Source organism: Martes martes, assembly GCF_963455335.1.
Source record: "Martes martes genome assembly, chromosome: 11".
Lineage (NCBI taxonomy): Eukaryota > Metazoa > Chordata > Mammalia > Carnivora > Mustelidae > Martes > Martes martes.
Genome location: NC_137899.1, coordinates 86,514,472 through 86,538,105, shown reverse-complemented (window position 1 = coordinate 86,538,105; position 23,634 = coordinate 86,514,472). Strand labels below are relative to the sequence as shown.

Below are 23,634 nucleotides of genomic sequence, written 5' to 3'. Positions count from 1 at the left end.
ACCATGCTTTGTTCTGTTAGGTTTTTGCTTATTTGCTGCCTGTTTCTCAAATGCCCATTTTTCTCTTCTCTTCACGTGTTTCACTCATACTCACCTTTCTAGGCTCAGTTTAGCTGTTAGTCCCAAATGTCCCAGGGTTTAGTGTTCTTCCTCTTTGATCTGACAGCATCCCAAACTGATCTCTGATCTGGGCATTGCAATCTGTTGCATTGAACTCTTTTTTTATCTCTCTTCCTGAGGTCCTTGAGGTCAAGGATTATGCCTGATCTGTGTTTGGTTCCCATTGCCTCAGATGGTGCTTAACACATCATAAACCGTCAGGAAATATACTGAAATAAACAAATACTGATTTTTGAATCCTAATACACAAAGCACTGTGGGGGGGGGGACAAATGCATGTAAAATTCACATATCACTTTCAAGATGTTTACTGCCTAGGAGGCAAACAGTATCTGCACAGAAGAAAAATACAGGTAGAACTATAGAATTGTGTACACACACACACACACACACACTCTCCCTCACTCCCTCCCTCTTTCTCTCTCTCTCTCTGCCCGCAGGCTAGAATTTGGGATTGGATTCATCTGGAAAGTCTTCTCTGAAGAGGACAGACTTCAGTAGTAACATAAAGAAAGAAGAGGATTCAAATAAAGAGGTGGAGAGAGCCTTATAAGTATGGGGAATAAGAGAGAAAGTTCGCTGTATTTAAGGAATAGGGTGAAAACACTGGCTAAAGTAGAGGTTGGTTAAAATATGGTGACAAGGTCAGGGTGTGTATAGGGAAGTCATAGGTTAGAAAAACAAATTGGAACAGATGGGAGCAGATCTTGTTTAAGCATGTCTTTGTGCTGCCTCCAATACAGAACACCTCAGCATTCTAGATTGCCGACTCACACAGATTCTGTGTCTCCTCCAGAATCAAGAAAAAAATAAGACACTTTCAAAATGGAAAGTTTCAGTGCCGAGGAATCTCCCTTTCCTCAAGGAAATAGGGTTTCCTGATGTCCTTCAAGGTATTGTACACCAGATCTTTCCCTCTCCGTTTCAGATGTGGTTTTTGCGTTTGTGTGATTTTGTTTTTTCCACCCTGGGTTACAGAAAAGTAGCCCAAGATTTGTACCTCCCAGTTTGATGGCTTCTATTTATTGTAGTTTCAAGATACTCATGAATTGGGCTCACTTCCAGTAAGCTAAAGGTGAAAAAAGGGTGAAAAGCTCATTAGTCTCTTCCCCTTGAGGGAACTTTCAGAGTTAATCTCAGTCTAGTCATAAACTCTAGACAACTGTCTTTAGGGTTTCTGTCTAGACAATCAAACTAGATATAAACCTTAAATAATCACTTATTGACACTGTCAACATGAACACAATCTTTCCTCCAAACCCATGGGCTTTATAGTGGCTTGGGCTGATAGGCCTATCGAAGTTCTACTTAATTGCCAAGACCTCCATAATTGATCCCATCCCACCTATATCCACTTTTATGTCTTGCTACTTTGAACAGCAATGACAAACACCTTTCAGGTAAGTGACTTCACACACCATCTTATCGGCCCATAGCTCAAGCTCCACACCTCCTTTAGGAAATATCCCTCCAAGCCTCACTGACCTTTTTTCTCTAAAAGGTGGCTTGCACATCATCAACTTTTAGCTTCCATTTTAAATTGTCTATATAAAAAAAAAATGTAGCAATTCCCTGCCACCCTCTCCCCATACCAACATATACACACACTTTCCCTAGCTTCCCAGACCTGATATACGGGAGCGTGGTTGTATTGAAAGGGGAGATAAACGAAAGCATCATTGTTCTCCAACTTTCTCCCACGATTGATCCATGAGTCAATTTTATTTCAGGTCTTAATGTAGGGAAACTTTACTGCTGTCTAAAGGAGTTAGAATATTATCTTTAAATCATTTGGTTAGCTCTCTCCATTTTTACAGATGAGGAAATCAAGGCCCCAGGAGACAAAATGACTTACCTAATATATTAGCATGCATTTGTCATTCTCGTTTCACATTTAGAGGTCACTTCCTCTCCCCATGCCCACCCCTCCCACCCCACCCAAGTTCTTAAGAACAAAGGTCATCATGTCTTGTGCATTTTCTGCATTCACAACAGCACCTACCAGTCTTCTCTCATTTCCCACGCAGGATCAAGAACGGGGCTGGGCACATGATGTGCCCGAAGGAAGGAATGGATTGAATTGAGCCTCTCCAGAACGTGGACTCTTTGGAGGCACTGAATTTGGTCTCTGGGTATATACTTGCCTTGGACTGGCCCACTGAGTGGTGAAAAGCAATGGACCAAAAGAGATATGCCAAGTGTGTAGTTTTGTTTGCCTCACTAAGTTATAAATACCGTTTTATACAAATGTGACTTGTAGTCCAGATCTCTTTGAACAGGTCTAGTCCCATTAAAAATGTTCTAATTGACCAACTGCTTTCAGGTCAAAACCCAGATCTTGGTCTGTGTTTCATGCAGCAACTAGAGTAGCATTAGTAAAAGGAAAGCGCCAGACTGTCCTTGGTGACGCTGCTGGATTAAAGGAACAGTTCTTCCCACGGCTCTATTAGAGCCTTAAATTGGCCTTAAAAAAGAGCATCTGGGATCCTGTGTTGCCTTTGAAATAATAAAGAAGCATTTTGAGAAGTGCTATAATAAAGATTATAGTGTATCATTATGAGATTGCTTAAGGTAGTAGGACACATCAAAAGGGTACCAACTTTAAGATGTTAAGTGGGAATGCATTTATTTTGGTCTATTCACAATGTGTCACCTGCTCCCCTTGAGACTATTTTTAAGATCTCTGGCCTGAGTTAGTGATGGAAGTGATCCATGCTTGGACAGGACTTGATACTGGATTTGGGATGATTTGTACCATCCTACAGCAGTTGACCTGCCAACTACATACATAGCTTGGCTATTTCTACTTTTCTTAGTTTGGTCCTTGCACTGCCACCCTCATTTTTTAGAGGAGCGAGATGTACTTCAGGTAGTCCCAAGCTCCTACTTAATATAAGCTAGTTTAATACCCAAATAGGGACTATCTCCAAGGAGGAAACAGGCCATTTATTTTAACCATTAACCCATTTTTACTGATAAGCATCTTTCACTATGTTTAGGCACTGAATGGGTTTAGTAGAATTAGTGAGGGATCTAAAATAGTTTCTTACTAAATATTTTAATGTCTGTGTCCCTCTTTTCTCCAAAAAGAATTGGTATCTGGGTAGGGGATCAGAAAGTAAGAGAAAGAACAGAGTGTGAGGATATTTGCCATTGATGATTTTTACCACCTTAGTCCTAGATAGAGAAACTGAGATATGGTTAGGTACAAGATGGGAGCCAGTAATCCAAGCATGGTCATTAAGAATTGGAAATTTGTGCTCGTGTCATCAGCACATATACTAAAAATGGAAATACAGAGAAGATTAGCATGGCCCCTGCATAAGGATGACATACAGATTTGTGAAGTGTTCCATATTAAAAAAAAAAAAAGGAATTGGAAATTTGGTTGTGAACTCCCACTAATAATATCCCTTCTCATGGAATCGGTTACTGGCAAAGGTACAGTCATTTCCCTCCAGAGAAGAATAGGCGGGTAGGCATTCAAAACAGTAGGTGGTCTTTAAGGGTATTAGGAAGGTCCAGTTGCCCAAAAGAATGTCCTTAAGAAATCCACCCAGAGCACTTCCTTAAGTCTTCTAAAATCGCTACTTTAGAAGAATTCAACTTACTGGGTATCATCATGTCTCCAAGAGGTCCTACTTGCTTAATTCTTCAAACCGAAGTTTTGTTTTCTCCCAGCATGCAGGCTGGATAAAAAATCCTATTCTTTACTATACATACATATTCAATTAGTGATCACCCAAATTGGGCTCTTCTAAGTCAGGCTCCCAAACTCTGTCGATGGAGATTGAGAATGGGCCAAAGACCAGGCCTCAGAGTAAGAAAATACAATCGGATGTTCTGCTTCTGTTTCAGGTTTCAACAAAGCAAATCAAGCCTTCCAAGAACCATCTCAGTTAAACTTGAGAAAGCAACAGTGGTTGATAATGATGAGGTGAGAAAGAGCATTAGAAGAAAGAGAGTACTTTATAAGTTGGGTTCACAAACTTCCTGTTGAAAAGCAAAAAGGGGTTAATGTTTATATAGAGAACAAGGTTAATTTATCCTGATTTTATGAAAGGGAAAGAGAGATTTAGAAAAGAGACAGGGATATATCAGCAACAAATCAGGGCTAGAAGCCAGGGACCATAAACCTATCTTAGAAACACAACTTGGCTAGACTTTATGGCCACCTCTTGCTGCAAAACCCCACGGGGTAGCTCAGCTGCTTTCCAAGATTTCTTCATATGCAAGTGAATTTTCCAGGCCAATTTTATTTTACCAGCCAGGATAGTGTAACTCAACATAAAACCAAAAACATATTACACTTAGGACACTTAGTGGGTTTGGTCAACCACTGTAGACTAATTTGGAATTATTTAAGAGTAGAAGCATTTTCCTCAGAGACTTTCTCTCCCCTAAAATTAATTTAAAAAAAAAACAAAAAACAACCTATCGGGGCACCTGGGTAGCTCAGTCGGTTAAGTGTCTGACTCTCGATTTTTGTCTCATGGTCATGAGATTGAGCCCTGTGTGGGGCTCCATGATGAGTGCGGAGCCTGCTTAAGATTCTCTCTCTCTCCCTCTCCCTGTGCTCCTCTCCACTCTTCCCCCCTCAAAACAACAACAACAAAACAACACACACACACACACACAAACCCTACAAAAGAAAAATTTTCACATAGTTCTCTCAAAATTTTTCTGAGACGTCTATGGTTCTAAATATATATCATATCTGTGAAGCAGATTATTTATAATGTATCTTTGCTTTGAACAAAGGGACTTCAGTTTTCCAAAAGGGTAATAAAATTAAATCTTTGCATCTTTGGATTTATCTCTTCCCACTGTTCCTCATGGAACGCATGGCATGGCTCTGATAGTCTTCCTGGTCTCTCCCCCCACAGCCCCTGGTCATTGCCAGCCCCTGGCATTTTCCTCCAGGAGCACAACACCTCCCCTCATGGCACAGTTCTGTCCCATCCTTACTTCTTCCCTCTTTTCCATTCACGTTCATGCTTTCCTTACCTTTCAGCGCATGTTCCCTTTCCTCTGCACCCCATCTTACCATATCACTCCTTGGGGGCATGGCAATCTTTGGAAATGCTGATCCAAATACAGGATTGTGCCCACTTCTCTTTTTTTGATTTCTGATTGTGCCAAGCCCAAAGAAACTCAGCTTTTCTCTCCTTGTGCCCTCATCCCTTTGACTCATCTCTGGGTGACCTACGGCTGAGCCAGAGGCCAGGCAGGGTCAGTGAAGGAGAGGCAGGAGGCCCAGCAACTGTCCAACCAAGACATGACACTCTACCAGTCCGCCAATCACCAGCATGTCCACCAGCAGAAAAATGCCAAGTGGTGGACAGGAATATTACTGGCATTCAGTTATTTTTTGGCAACTTTTCCAGAAGAATCACATACTATAGACATATTTAAAAAAAAAAAAAAGGCAAAATGCACCATTGTTTCTCCCTTCCTCCATGTGTCTGCTTCCATCTTGGCAGGCAGTGGTCCCTGGGGGCTCCCTTCCACTACAACCCTGAGGTGATAGCCCTTTTATAACTTGCTTTTCTCCTTAGAGGGTGTCCTCTGTGTTGATTTTTACCTGATTTCCTGTAGAAATGGAAAGGGCAGAAGGAAGAGGTGTGATGCCTTGGAGTAGTTTGTCCCCATCTGAACTTCGATGCTGCCCTTACCTACTTCCCCCCTCACAGCTTTACCTGATGTCCATAAAGTGGGTCCACATGTCCAAGGACAAGCTTTCCTGTGGGGATGCTTCAGAACGTGGCTCTCCTTCCTGCATTCCAGAATTCCGGGGTACAAATCCTGAAGCACATGTTCTCCTCACTTAATTCAAATGAGAGACCAATTTTTAGTTAGACGCAGGTGAGTATTTAGGCTCTGTGCAACTTGAAACCGTTGTTTCAATTATTGTCTCTAGATTTGTGATCCCGTTGGGCCATCAAAATTTGTTCTGAAGAACCTTCAGCTTTACACGGTCCATCCGAATTTGGTAAGTGAAAAAGGATTCACCGCCCCCCCAACAACCCTAACAGTAAGGTCTAGGCACAGTGCCACCAGCTTCTATGACTGCACAGTCTCCTGGCACAGGGAAGCAGACCTGTCTTAGGACACTATGCCAGCAGTAATGCTGAGTATATGGTGATGGTGAGGGACCAGGGAGGAACTGGGAAGAGGGTGGTCCCCGCAGCTGGCTTTTTTGATTTTTTTTTTTTTTTTTTTTTTTAGATAGCACAAGCATGCACGTGCAGAGGTGGGGTGGGAGTGGAGTGGCAGAGGGAAAGGGAGAGAAAGAATCCCAAGCAATCTCCCTACCTAGTGTGGAGCCCGATGCAGGGCTCGATCTCATGACCCTGAGATCATTGAGATCATGACCTGAGCCAAAATCAAGTTTCAGAGACCCAACCGACTGAGCCACCCGGATGCCCAGCAGCTGATTTATCTTTAAGTTGAGAAAACCTATTTCTAATCAGGAGGTATTTGATTCTTTCCCTCTCCAGTCCTCTGCCTTCTCCCTACAGACAGAAAAGCAAATTTTGTGGGACAGCCCCTTCTCCCACCACATCTTAAATGACATGCTGTCTTTTGTGACTGCTTTTCCTTAATAAGGTTGTGCTTGTGGAGAAATGTTGGTGGGTGGGAAGACGCAGGCGGGTGCTGTGTCGGTCTCCCTGAAAAAGGAGGGAGCTTTGGTGTATGGCACTTTCTCCGTTTGCCTCGGAGAGAGTTATAGAGAAGGCCATTTAGGTTTAACATGGAAACTTACCGTTTGCCCCATTGGGTTCAGCCAGATGTGACACTTTTTCAGAAGAACTAAATCATCTTGCTCCTTTTATGTGGAAACTTTTCCAATTCATTTCCTAATCCCTTAGACTATTTGTGGGGGGCTGCTCTGAGGGCAGAGAGGGACGGGTAGCTTCAGATATTTTCTGTAAAACACATTTCAGAGCAGATTTGTCCCACCCATGTGCAGCCTCTGTCCCTCCCCCACAGAGGCAGAAGACTAGCCAATTGATTGGTGAATCTTCTCTTGATCTAATCCCTTTGTCTCTCTGGAAACCTCTGTGTCACTCAGGCGAAGTACTATGAGCCTTTGAAGCCCACTGCCATACAGAAATTCCTGGCTCGAAATGGGAAAATCAGAAGCTTCATGTTGAAAGTAGCAGAGTATGATCAGGATAAGACCTTACTGATTATGACCAACAACCCACTTCCCTGCCCAATTGACCAGGAAGGAAAGGACATGGCCCCCAAATACTTCTCTAAGGAGTTGCTGCTCAAGGTAATGGCACCTCGGGAAGCATCCTGGAACCCTGAAGGACCCCCAGGAACTGGGAGCTAGCTTGAAGAAGGGAGTTAAATTAACAGGGAAGATGGCACTCAGAAGCCAGCTTCTTCCTTCTTATTCCTTGCTATGTACTTCACACACACACACACACACAAGCCTGGAGAGCCTGGGAAAGACTCAGAGCTACACAAGCTTGTGTCATTGTGCAACGTCATTGCATGGTCCTAATTAGAAATTGTTCCTCCTTGGCCAAAGACATTTAGTTTGTAATTAACCAAAGGTAAAACAGCCATTGGCTTTCCAGTTAAGTATAAAGCATAAAGGATAAATCAGGAAATGACAAATAAGGAACAGAAATAATTAAATGGAAAATGAGTAAAGGGTTATGCTTTACACCCACTGCTTTCAGGTGTCAGAAGAAATGGAGAGGAACAGGGTGGAGAATTCACTATCATGGCAGCCAGACATTTGGGACTCCGTTCTACACTATAGAAGTTTATGTTCAATCCAGTAAACAATTGCTAAACATAAACTAAACAAAGAAGTAAAATATAAAGATGTTTTCAGAATATATTCTATCTGGAAGGAACTTGGAGTTTAGTAGGAGACACTGATCAATACATGAGAAATATAAAAGTTATTATTAATATACCAGGATATATGGATAATAGAATATGCGAGATATAGCACTAACGTAGAGTACAGCTCTGTGTCTTTGTTGGGGGGAAGGGAGTAATCAGGGAGATTTTACAGGGGAGGTGCCCCCTGACAAAAGAAGGAGAGAATATCCCCATCAGAAGGAAAGGCAGAGGCACAAAGACCCAAGAAAGTGAGGTGCATTTACGGAGATGTGAAAGAGTAAATGGGGGGACATAAAAGGTATAATCAAATTGGCACTTTAGAAACACTGTGTTTGGAGGTTGAGAGAAAGATGTGTTCACTGTGGAAGGGATACAAAACAGATCAGTTGTGGTGTTACTACAACAGTCAAGGTGAGAGATGCTGAAGAATTGAACTAAATCAATAGCAGAGGAAGTGAACAAAATGAATTTAAAAGATATGTAGGAATCAGGATCTAAAAAAAGATCTTAGCCTTGAGAGCAGGTCTAATACAACAAGAAGAAATTGAATGAAGTAAGTGAAAGTGCAAACAAAAGAATCTAATTATCACAGGAATCACCCAAGACTGACCCTTGTGATACAATGCGGTGAATTTGAGGTTTGTGTTTCCTTAGTTCCTGGATGAAAGGCAGTGAAAGCTTCCTCTCCAAATGGAGGGTAAATTGCCAATATGCAATGATACATGCTGAACGTGAGTTCGTTAATGAATTCATTGCCTGTGGTGTCTTGGGGCTCAGAATTTGTGTCCTTTGAGCATCAACTCAGTGGTGCATTCTCAGTGGTTGTGGGTAATGTACACCGAGAGAGGAACGCATGCCGGCCCAGGATTGTCCTACTCCAGGTAGAAAAGGAACTACAAGACTATCGTGTAGCTCGAAGTAAAAAGAGCTATCTGCCAACCGTTGGCACTTTCTGAGCCTTCCAGATCACATGCAGGACCTGATCATATCTGTGGGCAAATTGTGCTACAGAGTTAAGGCACTGATTGTCAAGGACTGACTCCGTGGTAATTCCACAGGCTCTCTGGGACAAGTCCAAGGAGAAGGCCAATATCTAGAACACTTCTTTCATATTCATGCTACAACATCCTTTTCCTTGCTAGACAAATGTGACAGCCTTTAGTGAGCCTAAGATCATATACAAAAGAAGCATTCTTTTGCTATGCCCAGGCACGTGTATAAGAAAAGGGTGAGTTCCAGCAGGCAAATCGAAGAATGGAGCTGGCATGTCTGTCACGAGGATGGCTTTCCTCACAGCCCCTTCTAAGTGAAATGGCCCTACCACCATTCATGAAGAAAAGGATACACTTGTGCAGCCAGCTGGGACCCGAGGAGGACACCAGACCCAGGGAAGCACAATTCATAAGCTGATTGGTGACCCGTGGTGCAGAGTGGTATCCCCAAGTGAAAACAAACAACCAGCCACCCCAAGACCAACAGTCAAACCAACACCAAAGCCCACCAACCTATCAACAACCAAAAATCCACCAGACCGATCAGATTCCTGCTTCCAGGCATCTGAGTTGGGAAAGGGGAAGATGAAAGCGGTGGGAATGAAAAGCTGAAAGGATAGGTAGAGAGAGGCCATTAAAGAAAAAAAAAAATCAAATCAGGAGGAAGAGGAGTGTGCTGGGACCATGAAAGTAGAGGAGGGACAGGATACAGTTCTAGGGAAGTAGGAATGAGTAAGTGGAAGCTACAGGGAGAAGAAGGATACAGAATAAAGGCAGGGAGCGAACATGGTAGAGAGAGAAGGAAGCAGACGGAAGAAAGCAGGAGACAAACTAATGACAGGGGGCAGAGACGAGATACACCAACTCATGCCGTGGTTGTCCTTCGCTAGTGCCGTCCTGGATTCCAGATACTTTTCCTCTCCTGATTTTCTGCCATGAGGTCCAGCTCTGGTAACGCTTCTGCTCTTTTTGTGGCCAGATTGTTAGCTAAGTCTTAGATCCTAGGCCCATGAGCTCTTAGAGTAAAACCTCTATCTGTTGAGGTAATTTAGAAGTTCATCAAAACCAGAAGAGCTTAAAGAGAGAGTACAGAATTTAAAAGACATGGTTCAACAGGAAGTTTTTTTTTTTTTAAAGATTTTATTTAATTTGACAGACAGAGATCACAGGTAGGCAGAGAGGCAGGCAGAGAGAGAGGAAGGGAAGCAGGCTCGCCACTGAGCAGAGAGCCCGATGCGGGACTTGATCCCAGGACCCTGGGATCATGACCCGAGCTGAAGGCAGAAGCTTTAACCCACTGAGCCACCCAGGCACCCCGGAAGTATTTTTTTTTTTAGAGAGGCTTTAAAATTCTGGGGAAGCAGCTCAGTGTGTGTCATTTAATCAGTCTGGTCATTCATTTATTCTTTCATTGACTCGGCAAGTGTTTATTGAGCACCTACTCTGTGCCGGGCACTGTTATGGGCGGTAGGGGTGAGTACGCCAAAGTCTGGCTGAGTGAAGTTTAATTCCAGGGAGGCAGACAGATCAGAAGCAAGCCAACAATCACACAGATACTGTGGAATGTGCTAAGTGCCATGACAAAGCAGGATAAGGGAACAGAGCACGATGGGTGTGAGGGGCAATTCTAGATAGTGTAGTTAGACGAGACTCTCAGAAGAGGTGATGACATTGGAATAGAGACTTTAGCAGGGTGATGGGATGTGTCCTGCTGTTCCTAGCATGTTGTTTTCATTTCAGATTGCCACACATTGGGATGAATCTAAACAGTAGCTTTCTCAAGTGAGTTACAGGAAAAATCAGGAGAATAGGGAGCCGAAAGCCAGATCACATGAAGAAAAGTTCAAAATAGGGGCAATGTTGAGCCTAAGAGAGGAGAAGGAGCTTAGGAGGCATGTGATGGATCTCTTCAAATTCTTTAAGGACCCTGCAGAAGAGACCCTAGATTTGTTCTGTTTGGGGTACACGGTAGAAGGTGGGGGGTGGGGTGGGCAGCCAACAGCTGAGGAAAGAGGAAATGGGTTGAGTCTTTTGGTACAGGAAGATTGACCACTTGATAGTGATACTGTAGAGGGGATAAGAGGGTCAGATGAATGGTTAGACTGGATGACCTTTAAGATCTTTTCTTAAAGTCTTTGATTCTATGACCTTTAGTAATGGTGAGATGATTACCTCACAAAACATCCCATTTCATGACCTTTTCACTGCAGACAGAGAATGGAATGTGAATGAGGCAGTCATCTTTGAGAAAGGAAGGTAGAGTCCTATGGATTTCTTTCCCAATGTATTACCAAATGCTTGGTTGCCTAAGTGATTCACTAATTGAATCCTTCTCAAAACTGGGTAAAGTCCTCTGCCATTCACTTCCAAGGGCCACTGGGCAAGTCCAGCCAGTGACTCAAGACCCTGATCAAGCTTTGGACGTGTCATCTGGCAACAAAACAAATGGGTACAGTAGTTCCCACCCCCACCTCTTATCTACAGTTTCTGTGGTTTCAGTTATCCACAGTCAACCCGGGGCCAGAAGCAGCTGTTCCTCCTTCAGCAGTAGCCTAACGCTAAGTCACCATGCCTGTGTCACGCACCTCCCTGCATCTCATCATGTAGGCACATGTTATCATCTCACATCATCACAAGAAGGAAAGGGGTCAGTGTAGTATATTATTTTGAGTGAGAAAGAGACCACATTCACCTAACTTTTTAATACAACATCATTATTCTATTTTATTGGTTATTGTTAGTAATCTCTTACCGTGCCTAATTTAGAAGTTAAACTTTATCATAGGTATGTACGTATAGAAAAAAAATATAGTGTGTCTGGAGAGCTTGGTACTATTTATGATTTCAGGCATCCGCTGGGGGTGTTAGAATGTATCTTCTGTGGACAAGAGGGGGCTACTGTAGTAGCCCACTCAGGGAACTGCCTCCTTTTCTTTTGGTTTCAGTCCCCACTTCCCTCTCTGGCAGGTTTTTTGCATCATTTTAGAGGAGTTAAAGCGGAGTCCAGGAAATCAGTCCAGTCTCAAGGGCTCAGCTTACTCCATCACTTACTCTTCTCTCCTCTGGGCAGGAAGGTCATCGGCACAAGCCCGCTGAGAACTTCTGCCTACCCTTCATGTCTCAGGAAAAAAAGTTACGATCTGGGCTGAAACCAACCTTTCCTATGACCCTGTTGGAGGATCCTACATCCAAGCGAGAACAGTGGTTTAGGTGAAGTCCTGGCTCTTGTACTCATTTTCTTCCCTATCGTTTCCTTATTCATGTTACTATCTTTTTTCATCACAATTTAACAAAAGCTTTTTGATTGTAGGAAATATATAGAACTGCATAATAATAAGACAGCTTTCCTACATGACCCCCAACCTCATTTATACCCTAATGAAAAGAGAGAGTAATGCAAAACTAAGGTTTTTCACTGAGAATGATTTTCAAGAGTGAAAAGAAGTACTCAAAGATCTATAAGAGGAAACAGAACAGTATTTTCCCCCAGTGCATGTAAAGAGCTGTGGCTTAGGAACAATATGCTATGAGATTTCATTTGAAACCAGGTACAGGAGCACCCCACATTTAATTTGGGGAGGAGAGAAGAGATTTTATTTTTACTTTTTAAATATTTTAAATTTTTATTTTTAAAAGAGTTTATTTATTTATTTGACAGAGAGAGCCAGAGAGCACGAGCGGGGTCAGGTAGGGAATGGCAGAAGGAGAGGGAGAAGCAGGCTCCCTGCTGAGCAGAGAGCCCAACATGGGGCTGGATTCCAGGACCCTGGGATCATGACCTGAGCCTAAGGCAGATGCTTAACTGACTGAGCCACCCAGGCAACCAAGAAGAGATTTTAGAGTTCCTTCACAGATTTACAATGCTGGGTTCTAGAAGCATCCCTCCTGTTGAGCAATACTCCCACTCCATACCAATGAGCATTCTCTAGTGACTGTCCTTTCTTTTCTCCCAGAATTGGAATGTAGTGAGTGCTTCCATTAATGCCCTGCCCTAGGATCTATTAAATGAGCTTTCTTTCTTAAGGTTTTCCACCGACAATGATTTCAAGAGCGAAGGGAAGTATTTAAAGGTGTATGCTTTGAGGAAACAGAAACAAATGTATCCCCAGCTCAACTTTTCTTCAGTCTGTAAAAGAGATATGAGGAAAGATGGTAAGCTTCTTTCTTTTAAAGCAAAGGTTTATAGATCTGAGATGTGGGCAGGAGGCACAACCTTTTGTGGACAAGAGATAAGGGCAAATCAACCTCTCTCATGGAAGTTCTGGAAACTATTTTTCCTTGTAGCATAGATGCTAAGAATTGTTAAGAGGCCTGAGTGATACTAGGCTTTGGACCCTGTTCAATCCTCAAATTTCTTTTTTTTTTAAACTCTCAAATTTCAAGAAAGCTCTAGCCTAGTGTTTCCCAAACTACATCGCCTACCACTTTGATAGTTTTAGCCATATTGGTGTATTATTTGCCCTGTTACTTGGTGTTTTTCTTTAAAAGGTTTTTTTTTGTTGTTGTTCCTTTCTTAATACTGTATCATACGATATAATAGTTACATGTTTTTTCCTGACATACATTTAGTCGAATTTATAATTAAAATTTAAAATATTTATCTATATATCACCTAAAACCACCTTGTATTTTGCACATCACATTTTGTGGAAAACTATTCTAGAATGACCAAAGGATAAATCTGAGGTTCATGAGTTTCTTTGGGGTCGAGGTGGACATGGCATGGAAGGGGTTTGTGATAAGGTTTTACAGAAGAGAATGCAATGAAAATGCTCCTTACACATTATCATTCATTTAACATTTATGGGGCAACTGTAAGTGTTGAACACTTATCAAGCTCTAAGACTGTTTTTCCCCCCAGTTCTATAATAATAAGTAGGGATGTTTATTTCCTTCATGGGAAATTCCACCCCTCCACCAAGGTAAGGTTTGAGCTTTATAAGCAAGGTATGATGAACATAACAGTTAATAGCACATTTAGTAAAGCTGGAGTTACATCTTAAATGATACTATATATAGGATATCAGCAGTTTGTTTTAAGTCAATACTGGGAGAAATAATTTCTCTGGAATCTAGAATCTAATCTAGATTAGAATTTCTCTTTCTCAAGGGCATAAATCTTTAAGGATCTACCCAATTTACATTTCTAAATAGAACACATAATATCTCCATCTATAGCAATTAGTAGATTTCTGGTGACTTTACAGTTTCCCCCAAGAAAAGTGAGTACCCTACTCCCTTATGTATCCAAAGGGCCCCTTGTGATGCTTTCCCTGAACAAAGACAATGGGGCTATGAAGTTGAAACAGTGTCTCCACTTCAAGCAAAAGAGACTGCTAGCCGACCCTCCTGCCAATAGCCAGTCTCCTTCCCAGTTTGCCCGGCATCTAAATAAAGAAAGATTAGGTAGAGAATGGTTTGGATGGGGATCATAATTGGTTGGGGGGTGATTAGGAGGCCATCCAAGAGATCGATGATAGGAACCGAATTAAGGTGATAGCAGTAGCAATAAGGAAACAGATTCACGAGGTATTTACACGACATAATACATCAAAGAAGGAGGGATGGAAGCAAGAAGAGCCCAGACTGGAAACTTCCAAGAACAGGCAGAGGTTGAAAGAGAATCTGGATAAAGTGAGGACACTGAAGCCAAAGGTAGAAACAGTTTCTTAGGTACACGCTCAGACAGGAGAACAGAAAACCACCTACACTTTAGGAAAAGGCTAAGAGGAATATGAATGAATGGACCGGTGAGTACACCTTACTGAGTTGTCTAAGTGTTCATATGGTTGCAGGTGGGATCATTCCAAAGGGGTGGGATGAAACAGGGAAGTCTCCAAACTGGCAGTATTTTAAACAGGGTTTTGATGAAGGGAAGGAATCCAGAACTATAAAGAAGGTTGGGCATGGTAGTCCGTGGTCCAAAATTGACTCTCCTGCTAAGAGTAAAGTTTCCTGGTCTCTCCAAGTGGGTCTCCATCCTGCCTCACATTCAGTGTCCTAAATCTTCTGGAAATCCACATTCACCAAGGTGCCCTGTGCTTTGTTGCAGTCGCCAAGTCAGGGAGTGACCCGCCGACTTCCAAGATGATTTGGGAACCACTAACCCTTTCTTCGCTCCTGGAAGAGAAACCCATCAGAACTGTGCCAGGGGGGAGCAGGTTCCGCAATGGAAGAGCCCAGCAGTGGGTTATCAAAAACGCCACTGTCGTCAAGTGAAAACAAACCCTCCGGGCCTCCCGCCTCGGTCTCCAGAGACTAAGGGGCCTGCAGAAGTCACCTTCCAGGGCGTGCCAACCTAATAAAGTCGCATTCTGCCCGCTCCGGGCCAGGGCCAGCCCCCAACTCCAACCTGTCGCTGCAGGGGCCCGGACGCAGCCTAGGGGCCCCAGCCCCTGGCCCCGCCTCCGCCCGGCTGGGGGAGGAGGAGAGGGCGTGGCCGCGTCCCCAGGGGACCAGAGCGGCCGCGACAGCCGGGGGAGGGCGGGCCTTCTCCCCGAGTGACGGGACGGCGACCCAACCGGCGCCAGAGCACGGGGCCGGCCTTCCTGCAGTCTCTTCCGCTCGCCGGCTGCGGCGCCTGGGACGGTTGCGGTGGGTCTGGGCGCTGGGAAGTCGTCCAAGATGATTAAAAAATTCGACAAGAAGGACGAGGAGTCTGGTACGCGCTGGGCTTCTGACGCCCACCCTCAGCCGCGGGGGCCCCTTCCCCGCCCGCCAACACCTGCTCTTGGGGGCCGCGGACTCGAAGGCGTGGGCGCCGGTGTGCCAGGGGGCCGGAGTTGGAGCCCGCCCCTCCCTCCGCCCGGCTCCGCTCTGCCGCAGCCTGGGGCCTGCCCCTAGCCCCTCCCCCGGGCGCCGGAGCCTCCCCTCGGGTCGCGCGCTCTCGCCCCGCGCCCGCGCGCCGCGTCCGGCGGCTCGGCGGCCCCGCCCCCCGCTCCCGCCCCCCGCTCCCGCCCCCTCCCCAGGGCGCAGCCCCTCGGAGCCGCCTCCGCCGCGCTCGCGGGGGGTGGGCTGTCCGCAGAGGAGGCGGGCCCGCGGCGCGTGGCCGAGGGAGTGGGTGCGCGCGTGTGAGAGCGGGGGGCGCTGGTCGTGGTAGGCCCGTAGCGGGTCTGGGCTCGACGGGACAGTGTGTGTACGTGTGTGTATGAACTTGGAAGTGCCTTGTACCTTCCAGTCTTCCGCCACCCAGGGGGTTCAGACTGTCCCGTGGTACATAGGTCATTTAATGCTCAGGCATCCAGAAGTGAGTTCGTTCTTGATACCTGTCCTTGGTCCAGAGCAAAAGGGGAAGCAAAAGGGGAAGATGCCAAGCCACCTGAAAACAACAACCCCTTCCAAACTCCCAAACCAAAACCCCTCGGTGTTTGGTGCTGCTCTCCGACGGTATGGTCGAGATTTGGTTTAGGAAATCTCCATAGCCTCTTCCAGCTTGATATGATAGGGTTCTTTGCTAAACTCTTTTCTGCCTCGCAGTAACTGTTGGAAACATGTAAGGTAGTGCTTGCCTTTGGGGAAATCCAAAGGGCCCAGCCACCGTCTCATCCATCTTAGCTGCGTGCACGTGACATACACTTGTCACATCCATGTGAAAAGAGGACAGGGGAAGAGGGCACTCATTTTGGGCAGGGATCCTGCAAAAGAGAAGTACAAGATCTCCAATGACTAGCAAAGACAGCTAGTACCAGAATCGAAATGATTTTATTCAATTTATATGTGTATTTGTAATGATTCTCACTGTGATATCCAAGTGGTCGCTCCACTTAGGTGAGCTATCCCAAGCATTCAATAACCTATAGACATAAATTTGTCTAGGACAGCTCTTAAAGACATTTTTTTGTTTATAACGTAGGTAGTGGCTCCAATCCTTTTCGGCATCTGGAGAAGAGTGCTGTCTTACAGGAGGTATGACTTGGAAGTATGCTGTGTTCTTTCTTTTCTATTCCATTTTAGAATGGTGGTCAGAGAGCCCCTGGAATATGATGACCCAAAATAAGAATTGAGGAATGCAATAATGTTTTCGGAGAATACAGACATGAGGGAAAAAGAAGATGGTTACTTATCCTCAGAGGGTCTAGAGCTTATAGAAAATGCAAAAACATGTAGACTCTCCCGCATGTTGATAATTTTAAATAAAATGCCAAAGAGGTGTATAGTACAAGGTTACTAAAGGAAGTTGCAGACATTAAACTAATTGTATTCAAATGCTGTAGGTAGATACTGTGATTCTTACTTAACACATAAAGTGCATAAAGTTGAAGTACTAGATCTAAGGGAAAGAGTTAGTGTGGAATGGAAAATCAAGGCCGTGTGTGATAATGTATCTTATACAGTGATAAATTGAAAACTGTAGGTAATTAACATTATTTGGATATTGTGATCAAAATATGTAGTTTATTTGATTAAAATTGATTTTTTATAATCTGTGGTAGACATGATAGAAAATATACTATGTATAACAATTTTTTTTTGTCCCACAGGCTCGTATATTCAATGAAACACCCATCAATCCGAGAAGATGTTTGCATATTCTTACAAAGATTCTTTACTTACTGAACCAGGTAAACTGTTTTGATTTGCCTCAGCTTTGTTTCCTGGAATAGAAATACATAACATGCAGTGAAATACTTTCTGGAAAATACAGTTAATTTTTTTAAATTCACTTAATTTAAAAATATACAGTGTTTCATTAAGGTAAAGATATGTAAGGGTTATATAGGACAAGGATTATGACATATACTTCTGTTTTATTCATGAGGTACTAGATCAGCTAAATGCATAGTAGGTCCTCAATCTTGATTTGAATTTAACAAGTTTTAGTTGATGTTAAAACATGTTGTTTAGATTTGTTCAGAGGTCTCATGTCCCTCCAAAAATACAGTACAAAATCTTAAACAAATTCCAGATAGATAGTTTACTTTTTTTGGCGGGGGAAGAGTAGAGTGGTGATTTTTTTTTTCCCCAAGCTTTGATTTTCATATTTAGAATTTATATGTATTATCCCTACTGTACCATGGCAAGCGATATGATGCTGCGCTTAACCATTCTGTGCCTTAGTGTCCTTTTCTATAAATGGGGATTATGATAATGCCTGTTTTCTAAAGTTGTAATGATTCAATGAGATAATCAATGGAAAGCACTGAGAACAATCCTGGACATGCACATTCAGGAATAGTTTTCATTCAGTCATTCAGCAAATATTTATAATACACCTGCTGATTCCTCTGCACTGTTTGAGGCACTGGGGACATAGCAGACAAAACCAACAAAAGTATTTGCCCTGATAGAACATGGATTCTGTTTGCTGTTATTGCTATTAATTTTATTTTTTCTTGTGTTTTTGTTTGTTTCTTTGTTTTGCTTCAGGCCAAAAATTCTCATGAAATGTCTAGGACCTTAGAAAATGTGATTTTGTTTCTTAGATTCACACACTCACACACGCACACACAAATATACACTTATATATACGTCAGGTGGCTTACATATGGTGTTCAGAAGACCATGGTTTCCAATTTGAATTCCATGAGGATATCATATTTTTACTGTATTTCATTACTGAAGACACGATGAAGGTTTGTCCTTTGCAAATGGAGACTGAGCAACAAGTACTTACTTTGACATAAAATATAATCTTGTACCAATATCATATTCTTCTGTGGTAGCATATTAGAAGCATTTAGGGCAAAGTCAGTTTGATTTAATTTTTCATAACACACATTGAGCCCAGGTTGGCTAAATCCATTGTATAAGCAGAGTTTTGAGTAGTTGAAGGCAGTGCAGAGTAACACTTTTATATTGACCAGTACCTCTTTGATGGAAAACTCATGTTGAAACACTTCATTATCTTGATAAGGAAATTACCAGTGTAATCTGATAAATAAACACAGTCAACTACAGAAACAGGTTTGGGAAGCTTAGTTTTATCTTTGGCCTAGTTCTTGGTATTGCTTTATGGAAACATACTTTCAAATTCCTACTACAGCTGATCTACTCATATATTCTGAATTTCAAGCCCAAAAGTAGGGACTTAGGGTTTACTGAGCTTACTGAAAAGTGCCTGGACTTCTATATGTTCACTAAGTAATTATGGAGGAAAAGGAGGGAAGTCTCTTACTGATGAGCATGTTGGGTCCTCTGATTTAAGTAACTGTGAATTCTTATACTCTGTGTTTCAAACTCAACTTTTAAAATTTTTCACCAAAATTTGTTTATTCTTATACCCATAACAAATAGATCGAGAACTAGTTATATTCCGAGCGAGATCTGAAGCCTGAAAAGTGATTGAGGCTAATGCATTATGAGGATTGCTTTTAATGAAATTGGTTATTCAAATGTTAATGTCTCAGGTGGTCTCTAATCTGGAATTTTTTGACTGTGAGTGAAATAAGTTATCTAACATCTTGCTACTTAAAAACATGCCATTCTCAGACTCAGCAGCATTTGCATCACCAGCAGCTGGTTAGAAATGCAAAATTTCAGCCTTCACCCAGGGCTATTAAAGCCGATTCTGCATTTTGGAAAGATCCTCGGATGATTTATTAAGCATAAGTTCTGATCCAAATTGTGCTCCTATAATATGTCAGGCTTTGTGCTGGGCATTGGATTATAGAAATATAAAAGGTGTGATCTCTGCTTGTAGGCAGTGTAGTATTAACATGCCATTCTGATTAGGAACTCAACTTGCTACTACTTTCTACCTTCTTGTAAATTGTGGTTCTCTAGGGAAATCAAAATAGTTCCTGCTAAAAGGTTAGAGACGACTATTCCAGAACTTTTCTAGCATGGTGTGTAATACTGAATTATTTCAAATAAGGAGTGGACACATGCCCATACAAGTTTATAAATTGAAAGCCAGAAAAATAGCTCAGAGGCAGAATGTTTACAAAGAAATTTTCCCTCTGAGTTCTGAAAGATTTTTGCAGAAAAAAAGGAAAATCCTTAATATACATTTTTTTTTTTTTAAGTTTAAGGAGTTGTTTGCAATTTTCCTTAGGGTGAACACTTTGGAACTACGGAAGCCACAGAAGCCTTCTTTGCAATGACTCGATTGTTTCAATCTAATGATGTAAGTCTTTTTATTTTCTTCTTTTAGGCTGGAAAAGCTCCTTTTATTCTTTCTTCTTGGGGAGCTTAGAGCATTCCAAATTAGAAAACGTCGCTTGAAATATTTAAAATTACTTAAACATTATTTATCTTCATCAGATTTTTATTTTTTGTTTATATTTTTATTTTTTTCAAAGATTTTATTTATTTATTTGGCAGAGAGAGAGAGATCACAAGTAGGCAGAGAGACAGGCAGAGAGAGAGGAGGAAGCGGGCTCCCTGCTGAGCAGAGAGCCTGACTTGGGGCTCCATCCCAGGACACTGGGATCCCGACCCGAGCCAAGACAGAGGCCCTAAACCACTGAGCCATCCAGGTGCCTCTTCATCAGATTTTTAAATGTTCATTAAAAGCCATGTGAATGTGAAAGAAAAACAGTATACAGCGTAACGCTCTTCCCCCACAGATCTCTCACGCAGTCACAAAAGCCGTTCATTTTCCAGCGTGTAGCATGCCCCTGGGAAGATGGGCTGGCAGAAGTCACTGGACGTAGCTACCACATTTCTAAGTCCCAGTCAAGTTTCTGGGGGGCTTGGAATAGCTGCTGGTAAGCAGCGGGCCTGGCTGCTTGAGAAGAAGAGCGGGAGCAGTGTGGGGAAGAGGACACGGGGTAGGGAACAAGAAGCGTAAGGACCAACTAAAGCTGCCAGCGTCTCTGTGTCTGTGTCTCACTGCCTTAAAGCACCTGACTTCCAGAGCACCGTGGCTCTACAGCTTAACTTCTGTTTTCTAAATGTGCTGCACATTTCTCTTTCGCCCAGCTCTAGCTCAGAACCTACAGGGGAAGGAGTTCTGCGAGATAGACTTCCCAGCTTTCTGTTGACGTAACTTGTCCAAATCTTGCGGTTATTTTTGGTATGTAACTACATACCTTCACAGGCCACATTTTGTGCCCAACCCCCAGGAACTTCTAGGATTTGAGTGTGGTTATATGTCTGGATAACGATAGGCTTTGGGGATAGGTCTCCAGGAACTTAGCAGTGTGGGTAGGGTAGCTGTCTCAGGTGAGGCCATTACTGATTCTTCAGGCAAAGGGAGACTCTTTGCTCAGACAGAGAATGAAGAGCTGCTTCTACTTGCAGAGGAGTCTTGGGGAATTTAAGAGTTCAAGGTACTTATCTTCATCAGAATCTTCCCCTATGTCCCTACCCCAATTTTCTGGGTCCTGCTCCTTCCCAGTCCAAAGTCTTCCTTTTAATCTAAGATGCCCCACAGGGTGTGTGTTGAATTTTCGTTGTCTTTAGCCTCATGGGGGGTTTGCTTTTCAGAATTCTCAGCATTGCGTCCACATGACACAGGCTTTCTATGAAGGTGTTATGGAAGACTTCTAGTCTCTTTCCCAGACCTTGAGCTGTGAGTTTAAAATTCTGGACTCATTTCTTATACCAAGTTCTCCAGTGTACTTAGAAGCAACTAACCTATTGTATAACACATTTCTACAAAATATACTATGGCAGCAACTACTGGGTTACCCAAGCCTTCTCTTCTATAGGTCCTTAATGATGCTTCTCTGCAGGTGATGATTTAAGTATTTTGACTCTGCGCGCCATGGGCGACTAGTCTCCCCTTTGCCACTGGAAACAGGGCCATTAGTGCCTTTTATCAAATCAGAGAAGCACCTTCAGATTTCTGTTGTTAAGGTCCCGTTTCCCTTTAATCGCTTCCTCTACCAGAAATTCAGGGTTCAATCAGGGAAGCAGAACCAACTGTGATTTTTATAGATTTATGTGTTAGAGGTGTTAGACTAGAAAGCCAGGCATTTCAGGCTGCTGGAGCAAGGTCACGGAGAGGGACTATTATAAAAGTTATGGAAGGCTGTTGCCTCTTTGTGGCTCTGTGAATTTGCAGCTCCAGGTTGCTGTTGCCCAGAGGGGTGGCAGCTGGGAAGGAGAGTTGGCTGTGGAGCAGGGAGGAGACCGAGCAAGGACGAACTCGAAGCCTCTGGCCCAGAGGTTGTATTAAGGAAAGAAGGCATGAAATCGTTTTCTAGGAAATGGACTAGGGAAATGTAGGTTGCTGGACAGTACGAATGGCCCCTTGGAGTTAGTGGGCACGAATTGAAAGTATTAGCTGGTAGTATGGTGAATGTTTTCCTCCAGCTGCAGGCTTCTGGTTAAAGCGTGGAACGGTTGGAGACTGGCTTTAGTCAGGGTTAGGGTTTTGCCAGGTTAGTAAACGGAGGGAAGAGCAAGGGAGTTGAGTGCTTGAAATAATAACTATGGAATCTGGTTAGGAGGCAAGAATGAACAGGGGCTGATCGGGGCAGTAAAGGGTTGATCGGATCCATGAATTGTCGTAGTGAAAGGGCTGTTGGAGTCAGGAGTGGTGGCTGGAGAGTGAAATGCTTGGAAATGAAATTATGAAAGGGATTCGGTTATCGAAGGGGGTGACAGTGGAAGTGGGTGATTGCAGAAGGAAGGAGGATGGGATCCTGGGAGAAGTCAATTCTATCAAGCGGTTAGAGTTTTAGAAATATTGTCTGTATGGGTATTAAAGTCACCAATAGGGCACCTGGGTGGCTCAGTTGATTAAGCATCTGCTTTCAGCTCAAGTCATGATCTCAGGGTCCTGGGATCGAGCCCCATGTGGGGTTCCCTGCTGCGTGGGGAGTCTACTTCTCCTTCTCTGTCTACCCCTTCCTCCCTATTTGCGTTCTCACTCATTCTCTCACTCTCAAAATAAATAAAATCTTAAAAAAAAATAAAGTCACCAATAATTATTACTGGACTAATATTGAAGATAGTGATGGTGAACAAGGTACTAATATATATTTTTTTAAAATAAGGGAAGTAACCAGAAGTCTGTATATACAGACCAGAGTGGTGGCGGGTGATGCCGTTTAAAGGCATAAGCTTTAAAGCCAGAGATTGTTAGGGAAGAACGAGGTACAGTGAAAGAAGCCAGTGCCGAGATTTTGAACAGGCAGTGAGCTTCTCTACCTGTAGTTCTGGTGGGTGAGGATTACAGGAGAGACAGCCATTGTTTGGGAGGGAATTCTCAGGGAGGAACCATGTTAGAGACAAGATGGTTACTTTCGGAGAAGAGTTAAGGATATAAGGGATTTTGCTGAGATTTTGCAGAGGACATGGTGGAGGGTTTGGGATTTGAGAAGGATGGAAGATAGAGTCAGATTAGATGCTATTCCCAGCTGCATGGTGATAAATGACCACGTGATGAATAATGACCAGGATATTTCAGGGTTTTGTAGTAACTGAGGTAAGGTGCAGCATGCTGTGATTCATTTTGTGGGTCCCTTAGGCAGAATATGGAAAGGGGGGTGTGATTTTTGGGGGGAGGAGAGGGAAGTGGGGGTTTTGCTGGCAGTGTGGGGGGCTTCTTCCTTTTCCAGCCATCCTTTACCAAAGGGTAATTACTATCTTGAGATTGGTAACCACCTATCAGTGTTTATATCTCTATGTATTTTTGTTTGTATCCATAATCTATACTAGCATTTTTATTGTTTAAAAATATAAGTGGGGGCGCCTGGGTGGCTCACTCAGTTAAGCATCTGCCTTCGGCTTGGGTTGTGATCCCAGGGTCCTGGGATTGAAC

At 43.2% G+C, this 23,634-nt stretch overlaps 2 protein-coding genes across 2 annotated transcripts in view; both read left to right on the top strand.

Annotated features, from left to right (window-relative positions):
* Positions 1-2,978: 2,978 nt before the first annotated feature.
* Positions 2,979-15,200, top strand: TSGA13 (testis specific 13; the record flags this gene model as incomplete). Its single annotated transcript, XM_080818739.1, has 8 exons — positions 2,979-2,989; positions 3,717-3,785; positions 3,979-4,057; positions 6,041-6,112; positions 7,196-7,402; positions 12,052-12,191; positions 13,006-13,133; positions 15,034-15,200. The coding sequence occupies 8 exons, from the start codon at positions 2,979-2,981 to the stop codon at positions 15,198-15,200; spliced, it is 873 nt and encodes a 290-aa protein (XP_080674865.1).
* A 346-nt stretch (positions 15,201-15,546) lies between these two features.
* COPG2 (COPI coat complex subunit gamma 2) overlaps positions 15,547-23,634 on the top strand; it is a 72,499-nt gene continuing 64,411 nt past the window's right edge. Inside the window, exons 1-4 of the mRNA XM_080818008.1 lie at positions 15,547-15,642; positions 16,834-16,886; positions 17,462-17,542; positions 19,975-20,046. Coding sequence (XP_080674134.1) covers positions 15,606-15,642; positions 16,834-16,886; positions 17,462-17,542; positions 19,975-20,046 — 243 coding nt within the window. The 5' untranslated portion in view covers positions 15,547-15,605. The remainder of the gene's footprint in view (positions 15,643-16,833; positions 16,887-17,461; positions 17,543-19,974; positions 20,047-23,634) is intronic.